The following is a 12,514-nucleotide window of genomic DNA, read 5'->3' on the forward strand; positions in this document are numbered from 1 at the left end:
GAGGAGTGATTGGTCTAAGTTTTGTTCTATGTGGGTACACATAAAGTTTTTAAAAATACATCTCTGGGCAGCAATTCTAAGAGTTGGTATTACACTGGATAGATAATACAGAAGAAGAGGCTACCTTAAAGTTATTCAAGGGGTTAAGTGACAATGAATTACAGTTCAAAGAAAATAATTTTCTAATCAAACTAATTTAAAAAGGATATGGGAGAAGAAATCTTGCATTTATTATACATAGTAAAAGGCTCATTCAGAATTAATTTACTATCTGAATTTTATAGTACATATCCCAGAATTTGGCTGGTTTGGTTAACTTCTAAATAAGTCATCAATGAGAAGGAACCAGAGTAATCAATGGAAGACGTTAAAGCAGTAAGCAATGACAATGCAACTCTAAAGACATGTGACAAAATAATGGGGAGTGTTTTTGCTTCTTTGTATGTGCTTAGAACTAAAAATCCTCTACTCCTGATTTCTCAAACTCTAAACCTACTGCTCTCAGGGAGGTTTCCAGAAGAAGAACAAAGGAGTTCAGCCTCTTAGAATAATTTCCAAAGCTATGCCAGAGACACCGTCTCCATCATGTCCCTGGGGGAGATGCTTACCACAGCGGCACGATCCCAATTCCTGCTGCACCAGCTCCAGTTTGGTTTGGCACTGGTAGCACCGACGTCGACTCTTCTGTTTAGATCGGCTGGTTTCCTCGGATCGTTCAGTGTTCTCCAGTAGTCGTGGCCGTTTCACTGGCGAAGCCTCATTCTCAGACTGTGAATCTGATCAAAACAACACATTTAGGGGTCAGGGTTAGTGCTTGGCCTGGCAAGCACAGCTGATTAATGTGCGCCAGGCATTCTTCTGACCAGGCTACTGCCCTTTTCCAGGAATTGGACCTGTGTAAGCAACAGCCAGCTCTGACTGGCCTGGTTTCTACTCCACAAAGTGTGACAAGCATGAACCTTCAGGGCTGACTTCTAATGAGCTAGATCTGAACCAAGAGAGGAGAATGGGGGTGGCTCCACAAAAATCTGTTGTTTTTAATAATGGTTGTCTCTATGAGACCATTCAAACTGGTAATTCTTTAGAGAAGGGACTATGTCTAGTACTTCTTTGTATTGCCATGTTTAGCATAACTCCATACTTAAAGCCAGTGTTTGATGGGGTATCTATAATCTTTTCTAGCAAAAATACTCATGTTTCTACTCCTAAACAGACAAGAATCAGTTTCTAATATTGGGAATTATTTCAACTGTATTTAGAGTTAAGGAGTGTATCCCTGCCTATTTATCAAAGAGCTGCCCCAGGGCCTCCACTGTGGAGTGGTACAGAAGCAACATGTGGTACCACAACACACCCTAGGGTTGGTGCCAAATTGACAGGTGGAGGGAGGTGTAATGAACTTGTATTTCCCATGACTTTAAAAAGTAACTAAAATGCAATAAAGTTCATGTTATAGACAGGCTGTAAATAACTCTTGCCTTCCAAAAAAGGGCAGCACTTGGGGGCTCTGTGCTCCTGAAGTGCCCCCACTGCATACTGAGGATGCACCCCTTGCCAAGGCTCTGAAGTGGTTTGTGCTAAAGCACCTCTGGAAGGGAATCTCCTGGATGATCTTCCTTAAAACAGATCCAGATCCTACCACTTTTCACCCCTCCACCACCTCTAGCACTGGTCCAATTCATCACCATCTCGCCCAGCCTAGCGAAACAGCTGCTTAACTGGTCTCCCTGCTAACCTCCTTACAGTATATTCTCCACACAACAGCCAAGCGATCCAGTTCAAAATCAAGTTAGAATTACTTCCTTGCCTACAACCCCTTCCTTCTCAGCTCCCCTTCTCAGAATAAAAGTTCAGATTCTTACGTGAGGCCCTCAAAAGTCCCTGCCTGAGGTGCCCTCCTCTCATCTCTCTCACCTCATTTCCTGCTGCTCTCTCCCTCTGCTCTCTCCACACTGGCCTCCTTATTGTCTCTTACCTCAGAGCCTTTGCACTTTCTGCTCCCTTTGTCTGGAACACTCTTCACCCAGATCTATATGGGATCTAACCTCTTTTAAGCCACATTTTCTTTTTAAATGTATTTTGAAATTACAGTTGACATACAATATTATGTTTCAGGTGTAGTGATTAGACATTTATATAACTTACAAAGTGAGCACCCTGTTCAATGAAGTCTTTTTCCCTGATCATGCTATCTAGACCACTCTGTCCCCCCTTCCCTAGCATTTCCCTTGTATTCACCCATAGCACTTTTAACATTATCTCCCAGGAGAATGTAAACTCCTGGAGGGCAGGAAGTTTCACCTGCTTTGTTCACTCATGTGCCCTCCATGCCTACAACTCAATATATATTTCTTGAATGACTGAATCTTCTCCTAGGCAGTCCTGATTTTCTATTTCAAGTGGCTCTAGTGAGAAGCAGCAGACGGTTGGATGCATTTCAATGAAGGCTGTCTGCATCCCTTTCCCCAGCCTCCCTCTGTGTGAAGAAGATGCTGCACTTCATCAGAGAGCAGTCACTGGTTCCGATAGTGAGGATGGTGACAGTTCACTCACAGCCCCCCAGCCCATGGCACTGTGCATTGACTTAAGGAAGTGGAAGGCACGCACTATTCTTAGCAATTGTAAACTTCATTTTTCATCTCATTTAGTTCTTCCAGTCCTACATGACATTTTCCCCAAATACAAACCAACTAAACAAGGCCTTTGATGAAAACAATTGAAAGCAAGTTCAGCCTATTTCCAAGCTCTGCTGAGAGAAGCTGTCCAAACCTAGTCAGTGTGATGACTGAGGCAGGTACAGACACACCAGGCCCCTCCCTTTCCCCTACAAGAGCAACAAGCAACAATCTAAATGTAAATCATTACAAAGCAGCCAGCCAAAAGGAACTCACCCTGCATGAGCCACACTGCTCTTTGGGGGTCCTTTTTCACAAATCAGCAATGGCGCTATTTGTATTAATAATCCTATTTAGACACCACTGCCCCCCCCGCCCCCCGTTTTTGGCAACAAAAAGAGAAAATTCTAGAGTAAAAGCTATAACAAAAAAATGGTATTTGTTCTGAGACAAGGTCCTAAATCTGTAACATCCTTATAAGAAATTACCCCTCAACCCCGGTGGGCGGGGTGGAGAAGAGAAGGGCCCACCTGAGAAGGGGAGGCAGTGGAATCCTTGGCTTGGCATTTATTAATATTGTTAAAATTTAAAAGGCCCTGACATAATGCCAGTACACCTCTAACATAAAAGAGGCGTGCTCAGACCACAAGCCTGTCATTCACATTGCTATCTGATAAAACCGAGTGTGTCTAGAAATGCAGAACTCACAAAGCCAATTTTCACATGAATCTGTCCCAAACTGTCAAATTCGCTGTCTACCTGCATAGCACCATCTCCATTTCTAAAGCAAACCTTTGCTACAAGAAGACAATTTTCTTTCAGTGGCAATGCTACCATAGGCATTTCTTAAATAAGCCAGGGAATGATATATGAAGAACATATTTTAAAATGTATGATTCCTAAGACTGGGAGACAGAATTCATATTTACATAATCATTATTGGTCATCACCAAACCACCCACTTGATAGGGCCCCCCAACATGAGGAGGCATGTCCAAGCCTAATCTCTTTTCTTCTAATGCCCCACCTTGTCTGGCCAATGAGCATTCAATAACAAAACTAAGGACTAAGTCTGCTTGATCTCATGCTGAAATATTCTTTTATCCACTTGACATTATAGATAAAGACTACTGAGTTATTTGTTCTGGTAGCAGAAGGCCCGGGACATTCCTGAAATAATGGGTCCTAAGGGAGGTTTCTGATGCTGCCAAGAGCGTCTGGCTGCACTGTCAGCGCTAGTCAGCCCTCGGAGAGTCAATGTCCCAGCAGCGCACAAGTCTCAGACCAAACGCATCAGCATACAGAAAATCTGAGCCACGGAAAGCAGTCCTCCCATGATTCTAAACCAAGAGGCACACATTGTTTACCAGAATGTTATTTTTTAGAATCAAGGAGCTGTCCCTAAGAGATCCATAACTTTTACGCTCTGGAATATGTCCAATTAACCTTCTTCACTCAGTCCAGGGTCTATTAAATGGAAAGGAATCCTGTGCCCTCTAATGCCCTTACCACAAAGAGGGAGGGAGAATAAACTCCCTAAACGGTTTACCATCACCATCCTCCACTCGATGCCATCCAGGGAGGTGACTGTGTTATGCATCACTTCTTGGTGAAGCAAACAATTCCTTGGCATTTTCTCACAAGCCAACCTGCTGTTTCAATTAGAAGTTAATGAAATAAAGAGCGGTCTACAGGATCATCATCATGTCTGCATAAGAAATTTACATCTCCTCTGCTAATTATTTAATGAAACTATGTGCCATGGGGTGAGTTGCCTAAATAAGAGAAACAGATGTCCAGGGCAAGGATTCTAATTACATAATAATGAACTAAATAATTCAACTATTCAATTATAAATTTTATGTCCATTAAAAAAGATCCAAACATGGTCACACAAAGGAATACTCATCTACAGTCCATATTCGAATAAATCAAACTTTGATTCTTTACTTTTTGCTCACAAACATAATTTGTTACCCTGCAGCACTTTTAATTTCCTCAACAACGACAGAAAACACCTAACCATCTACTTGCTTAATCTGAACCTGGGCAGCAAGGGTTAAATATGGAGAGAAAAGTGAACAGAAATAACTCTTACACGCAGCTTTAACTGTCAGAAAAAACGAGTCCTCGCAAGGAGCATGCTCATTAGCAGCAGGCGGAGCTGTAGTGGCAAGCTAGAAACTGTCCCCACCCCAGGAATTACGAGTGATTTCTAATTAAGATCTTTCATAAAGGGCCAGCAAAGCACACTTCCCCCCAGTATGCTTTTTCTTGAGAACGTAATCTAGTCTGTATATACCCACACAAGAGCTGCCACACTCCCATGCCAGGTTCATAGTTCTTGGTACTTACTAGACCCTTTCTTCCTCTGCCTAAATTTAACAGAATGAGAATAATATCATATCAGGTCTTCTAGACAAAGGAAAGTCTGATCAAGAATTATAATGTGATTACCCTAGAAAGAAAAATCTTTGAAAAAGTATTTTACCTATCAGATCCCTAGATTTGAAGGTAGCTAGTGCTTAATTTGTGACAGAGAAACAAGCACAGTGATTTTATTTAAAACGCATTAATCTTCTGAAGAGAGCAATTCTTCTAATTGTACTTTACTACCAAATCGCTGAAAATAGTGGTAAGACTTTTAATTCAGAAACAGTTTAACTGGAAAGCTTGACTGGAGACAACAAACAGAGCTATTTCTTTTAAAATTCTGTTTTGTCTCTGACAGATATTCACATTTGTCCCTTACTGTCACTTTTCTTGTCTTTATTACTCATGTTCTCTCCCAGAAATTTCCAAATAAATTGTGTCAGGCCTGTCAGAGTTGAATCCCCATCTCTCTTAATCTCCCGTCACTGTGCAGCTGGCAGCCCGCACACCCGGGGCTGCTAACCGACTGTGGCCTTCTGACAACTCAGGTGAGCTCTCAGCCCTTGGCACAGCCAATCCTCAGAGATTAGGAGAGTGGGAGAAGCACCATGGCAACAAAGAGAAGGGAGCCTTCTATTCACTTCACCCACACCTTCCCTCACTTCTAAGAAAGAAAGATGAATCTGTTTAATCTCAGGCTCTATGACAGCTTTTGAGGTACTCAATCAGTTTTTTTAGAACCTATCACAGTCTCCTGACAGATTGACATTTATGATCCCAACAGCCTGTGCAAACATCAGTAAGAGCAATAATTAATGAACCCGCACACATCACTGCTGTCTCGCCTTTGTCCATTTAAAAGGAGCTTAAGCAGTAAAACCTCTGTCCATGAGAAGCACCACACTCTCACTGAAAAAAATGAAGAGCCTTTAAAAAAATCTGTTTTATAGGTTCTTTTTCTGTGTTTCTCTTCATGCTTTGTTTTCAGAGTTTATGCAGGGATTAGATTCACCTTCTCGTGGCATTTTACTGTGTGTCATGAAAGACTTCAGGAGAGAAAACTCCCTCATTATCCATTAAAAACTTTTCCCCCACTTGATTCAACTGGGATTTCCCTCTCCTTTCTTATCTTTTTAATGGCCTTTAAACAATTTGGAATAATATACCTGTCAAACGCTATTACATGAACATAGAGAGAAGTTCAAGTCTTTGGAAGAGGTTGGTTATTAAAATTTTGTGGAAAATGCCTTCATTTTCACTTGATATACGATATGGTGATGAACCTAGCATGAAATACACCTAGGATGCAATGTCTCAAATTAGCAATTTTCAATCTCCTGGCACATACAAACTAATTACTACAATTTTGCGGCACATCAAAAAATATTTTTCACAATCTGACAAAAAAAAAATAGGTATAATTTTGAATCATTCACACAGGATGGCTATTGTTGTTTTGGCTCTTATCATTTTTTAATTTGACAACCTAAGGGAAAAGAGGTCAGTGCCCCTGACTAAATAACCAGGTATTGCATGTTTTAAAAATTCTTGTGGCACACTGGTGTGCCACGGCACACCGATTGAAAATTGCTATCTTATATCATAACTATTTCAAAGGTCAGTTGTTCTGAAGCTGCCAGGCAGTACTATCCTTAACATTAGTCTCTGTCTTCTCTTTCCATCTTCACCCCAAAGCCCCAAGTTCTTTTCTCTGGCTCCCTCCTAGGCCAGAAATATCCGAGGGAGATATCCGAGGAAGGTCTCCTTCTCTATCACAACCTCAAGGCTGAAAGCAGACCTCTGACTCTTCTTCCCTGCTGGGAACACAAGAATGGGAGACCTGTGGTACATCTGTCTCTACCTCTATCTCTATCTATCTATATGCCAGTAGAGCTGACTATCTTGGGAGTGCACCTGAATTTTTGGGGTCTCTGTCCTCCTCAGTATGCTCAAAAGACATAAGGCATCAGAAACCTTCCTGGGGGTAACTACACCATCTACTCATCTGATTTTGGTCCTCATGACAACAATGCAGAAGCTGCTTTTGTAGGGACATTTCTGGTTGGAAGAGAGTTTAGAGAACAGCAGCACAATTATGAGCCATGACGTGTACCCTCCAGGAGATGAGCACCTACATATCCCAAAAGCATGTTTTAAAGACTTGGATCAGATTTGTCACCTCCTCTCAGTCCATCTTCCCCCTCTGATTCCTGCTATAAAAGTAGCTGAAAGCTGATTCTGGTGGCACATCTTGACACCAGAAAAAAAGTGATTATGAAGTCATCAGAAGATCCAGTAGAAGCAGCTAATGTGCTGTGGGGAGAACAGCTCTCCATTAAATAAAACAATCTTTAAAATCATGGCACCGGAGTCCAACAGTTACAAAGGAAGGGTTTTCCCCCTCAATGTTTCTTTTTCTCTACTCTGCCTGCCTTTTTTGTTTTTCTTGCCTATTGTACTGGATTGGCTTTCTAGTATGATACTGAATAGGAGTGTTGAGAGGACATCTTTGTGTTGTTCCCAACCTCAGGAGGAAAGTACTCAGCCTTCATTCAACTTATTTAAAACAATTTCAAACATATAGAAAAATTCAAATAATCTATATATATAAAAGCCTAAGCGACTGAACAACTGGCCGCTATGATGTGCACTGACCACCAGGGGGCAGACGCTCAATGCAGGAGCTGCCCCCTGTGGTCAGTTCGCTCCCACAGTGGGAGCGCCGCTCAGCTGACCGACGGGCGCCAGATGCAGTGCTCATGGCTGGCAAACGCAGCTGTGGAGGTGTGAGCCACTCCCATCTCCGCGGCAGCAGCAGGTGCAGTGGGGCCAGGATGAGCGGGAGCGGCGCAGTGCCCAGCCTGCGAGATCAGGCCAAAACCGGCAGTCCGACATCCCCCAAGGGGTCCCGAATTGTGAGAGGGTGTAGGTCAGGCTGAGGGACCCCACCGATGCATGAATCCATGCACTGGGCCTCTACTAGTACAGTAAATACCTGTGTACAGATTCAACAACTGTTAACAATGTCACATTACTTTATCTCTCCCCTCCATATTTATATGTTTTTCCCACTGAACCATCTGAAAATAAGTTGCAAACATCAAAATACTTCATACATACACATCTAATAATATGGGCATTTCCTTACATAACCAAAATATTACACCTAATAAAATTAAGAATAATGATCCAATGTCATTCAGTCTGCATCCAAATTATCTCCATTGTTTTCAAAGGCATGTCGTACCAAGTTTCATGTGTTACATGAATCTTATGTCTAAGTCTCTCTTAATATAGAACAGTATATGCCCCTCAAACTGTCCCTTACTTTATTTCTTTCCTTCATTCAAATGACATGGACTTTTTGAATAGTCCTGGTTAGTTTTCCTGTGAAATGTACCACACCCTGGATTCCTTTTCTTTCCACCTCATCTACCTATTTACTTTAATGGCATCATCCTATATAATAAAGAGATAATATGCAAATTAACCTCACGCCCTCACAAGATGGCTGCCTACGACCAGGCCAGCAGGGGGGTTAGTGAGGGACGACCAAACGACTGAACAAGCAGGCTGCGTGGGGTGACCAGGCCAGCAGGGAAGCCGTGAGGGGCGACCAGGCCGGCGGGGGGGGCAGTTGGGGGCCGACCAGGCTGGCAGGGGGGGCAGTGAGGGGCAACTAGGCCTATCAGGGCAAATATCCAGGTTGTGGGCTCAATCCCCAGTGTGTGGTGTGCAGGGGGCAGCCGATCAATGATTCTCCCTCACCACTGATGTTTCTCTTTCTCTCTCTCTCTCTCTATTCCTTTCCCTTCCTCTCTGAAATCAATAAAAATATATTTTAAAAGTAAAGAAAAACAAAGGGAAAGACATATCCTATATAATAAAAGGCTAATATGCAAATCAACTGAACAGCAGAATGACCCTTCGCTATGACATGCACTGACCACCAGGGGGCAGACACTCAACGCAGGAGTTGTCCCCTGGTGGTCAGTGCGCTCCCACAGGGGGAGCACTGCTCAGCTAGAAGCCGGGCTCACGGCTGGCGAGTGTAGCAGTGGTGGCAGCAATAAGGGGCACGTGGGGCCTATGTAAAGGGGAGCGGGCTTAAGCCGTCAGTCGGACATCCCCCAAGGACTCCTGGACTGCGAGAGGGCGCAGGCCGGGCTAAGGGACACCCCTCCCCCTGGGTGCAAAAATTTTGTGCACTGGGCCTCTAGTATACAAATAAACTTACAGCATAGTAAGTAGCATACTAATATATGAACAGAATGCTATGAGCACAAAATAAAGAAGTGATAAATTCTATTAGAGGAGTGGTGATTAGGAAGCAGAAGAGGAAAAAGTCAGAGAAGATACCCTCTTGAACTTAAGAACTTTATTGTACATATGTAGACAGGTGATTTTTAGCTCACATTTGTGATCCTTTTCTTTGAGGCCTGCTTTTGAGAATACCATTTGTATATAAGCTATTGCTCATCTACCTTCTAACTTCTCTTTACCAAAAATCATAACTAATAGACCATTTCACAATCTGGGAAGCAAAGGCATTTGTAGAACACCAGTTTGAAGAGTTTTTAGAGAAATATGCTGTTGTTCATCTTTCCTCATTCCTCTTTCTTTGACCCCAACTGGTCCAATTTTTTCTGGGGGTTCACAAATATCTCTCTAAAATGTCAATAGCTAGCTCACAGTTTTCCTTTCATCTTGTTTACTAACCTGCTCAGACATATACATGGCTTTAACTGCCATTTTTTTCCTCTATCAGGAATTTCCTAAGCCCATTTGCTTTTTATATTAAACTATTTTGAGATAATTATAGGTTCATATATAGCTATAAGAATCGATACAGAGAAGTCCTATGTAACCTTCACCCAGTTTTCCCCAATGGTTATATCTGGCAGAACTCTAGTACAATCTCACAACCAGGATATTGGTATTAACACAGTCAAGCTATAGAACATTTCCATCACCACAAAGACCCCTCACGTTGCCCTTTTACAGCCATGCCTACTTCCCTCTCTCCCTCCTTGCTTCCTGGCAACCCCTGGCAAACACTAATGTATCCATTTTTCCATTTTTGTCATTTCAAGAATGTCATATATATGAACATAAACACAGACACATAAATGGAATCATCCTATGTAACCTTTTGTCCAAACTCAATTTGGACAAGCCGCACTTTAGTTACTGTAGGCAGTTATGACAAAAGATTCCTAAGTTAAGATTCAGTAATAATAAGCACTAACACAAAGCACTTCTGGTAATAGCACTTTCTAAATGCTTTTACATATGTTAACTCATTTAGCTTTTATAACAAAGCTATGAGGTAGGTACTACTATTAGCTGCATTTTAAGATGAGGAAACTGAGGCACAAGTTAAGAGAATTGCTGATCACATAGCTAGTAAATAGAACTGGGATTTGAACCCAGGCAGCCTGGTCTAGCATTCTTGCTCTTAAACACTATACTATCCTGTCTCCAACTGTTATTACTCAAGTTTCTACTTCTGCTCTTCCATGAGCATACTTTATCATGAAGATGAGTTTCTTACATACAAAGATGCTGCTATCTCCAGGATGAGGGTGGTAGAGCAGATCCTGGGCCAAGTCAGAGAACAAAAACAAGCCCCTCTTTTTGTTCCACTTAGAATCTTATCCAAATATTTTGGTGCAATTTCTTTTAAAAAAATATATATTTTACTGATTTTTTTTTTACAGAGAGGAAGGGAGAGGGACAGAGTTAGAAACATCGATGAGAGAGAAAAATCGATCAGCTGCCTCCTGCACACCTCCCACTGGGGATGTGCCCGCAACCAAGGTACATTCCCTTGACCGGAATCGAACCCGGGAACCTACAGTCCGAAGGCCAACGCTCTATCCACTGAGCCAAATCAGTCAGGGCAGGTGCAATTTCTCTAAGATACATCTCTGTTGAATGGCTGAATAACTCTACTTGTCCTCTGCTCTTAGAATATGATTCCTGATAACTCTCTGGATTTCTGTGGATTATAGTCACAGTATCCTATATAATAAAGATCTAATATGCAAATAGTCATCATGTCCTCATGCCGTAACACTGTAACAGCTCAGACACTCAACATTGGGGAGAGAGGAATGGGGACCAGCCAGGCTGTGGCCTGGGAGAGGGACAAGCCATACACCCCACAGTCCTGGGCACCAGTGGCTGCGCCTGCGGCCCAGAAGAGGGGCAATCCGCACGCCCCATGGTTCCGGATGCCAGCGTTTGTGCCTGTGGCCCAGGAGAGGGACAAGCCGCCCAGCCTGCGGTCCCAGGCGCCAGCACCTGTAGCTGTGGCCCAGGCGAAGCCACCCGCCATAGTCCCCTGAGGCTATGGCCGGCCTGGGTGAAGCTGGCCCGGGTCCTGGGTGCCTGCAACCGGCCAGAGGAGGGAATCCTGGGTCCCGGGTACGGGGCGAGGCAGAGGCGGTTAGGGGCAATCAGGCCAGCAGGGGAACAGTTAGGGGTGATCAGGCCGGTAAGGGAGCAGTGAGGGGTGATCAAGCAGGCAGGCAGAGGGGGTTAGGGGCGATCAGGCAGACAGACAGAGGGGTTAGGGGCAATCAGGCAGGCAGGCAAGCTGTTAGGAGCCAGAAGTCCCAGATTGCAAGAGGCAGTCTGACATCCCCCAAGGGGTCCTGGATTGGAGAGGGTGCAGGCTGGGCTGAGGGACCCCCCCCCCCTGCACGAATTTTGTGCCCTGGGCCTCTAGTTCAATTTATATAAAATCAGCTCTTTCCCCCCTCTCACATTATTTTTTAAAAATCTGCCCTCAAAAGTTTCTTTAGTGATTATCTGTAGGATAAAAAAAAATTTTTTTCTCACTAGGAAAAGGAAAGCCAGTTATTTTTCACTTGAAATTTTATTTTAATGGTCAGAAAAGGTAAAACACACCTCCTCACTTTTACATAGGCCCCATAGGCAGAAGTCAAAGCCTTCTCTTCTCAACCACCCTAATAGCTTCCTATAGCTCATAAATCAGGTCTCTTTAAAAAGTCACAGATGACCCATAAACCACTCCTACCTTCATCTGAAAAACTGCAGCTACCATCTCTGTTTGATAAGTGTCATTCCTGCTGTACTATTTACTTAAAGGGTATCACCAGGAGCGAAATTCTACATAGGAGTGCCAGTCAGCAGGCCTGCCAGACTAGCAATGAGTAGTCATCCTTTGTAGCTGGTACTGGCCTGGTACCACTTCCCTGTTTTAGCTTCTCCTGCCTGTCCAACTACACTATATTACTTCCCTCATAGATTTTTCAGTTACTCAATGTAACTGACAAATTATCCTCCACAGATAATCTTTCCTTTTTATAACCCGCTTGGGTACTTTAGGGTTCAACAACATTATAATACATTGCTTTAAAAAAATTACATTTATAGCATCAGTAGAGTACAGAATAAGGCCGCACACTGAGATAGGGAGAGAAGCAAGATTAAGAAACCTAAGAGGATATACTTCTCAAAGGCCACATGCCCAAATTCCCTAATTTGTTTTCTGACCA

At 43.1% G+C, this 12,514-nt stretch overlaps 1 protein-coding gene across 1 annotated transcript in view; it reads right to left on the reverse strand.

Annotated features, from left to right (window-relative positions):
• Window positions 1-519: 519 nt before the first annotated feature.
• Window positions 520-12,514, reverse strand: part of ZFAND3 (zinc finger AN1-type containing 3) — a gene marked incomplete at its 5' end in the record, with an annotated part of 54,874 nt that continues 42,879 nt past the window's right edge. The window contains one exon of the mRNA XM_006104023.3: window positions 520-776. Within this exon, the coding sequence (XP_006104085.2) occupies window positions 535-776 (242 nt within the window). The remainder of the gene's footprint in view (window positions 777-12,514) is intronic.

The sequence above is a fragment of the Myotis lucifugus genome, unplaced genomic scaffold (genome assembly GCF_000147115.1).
Source record: "Myotis lucifugus unplaced genomic scaffold, Myoluc2.0 scaffold_534, whole genome shotgun sequence".
NCBI classification, from domain to species: domain Eukaryota; kingdom Metazoa; phylum Chordata; class Mammalia; order Chiroptera; family Vespertilionidae; genus Myotis; species Myotis lucifugus.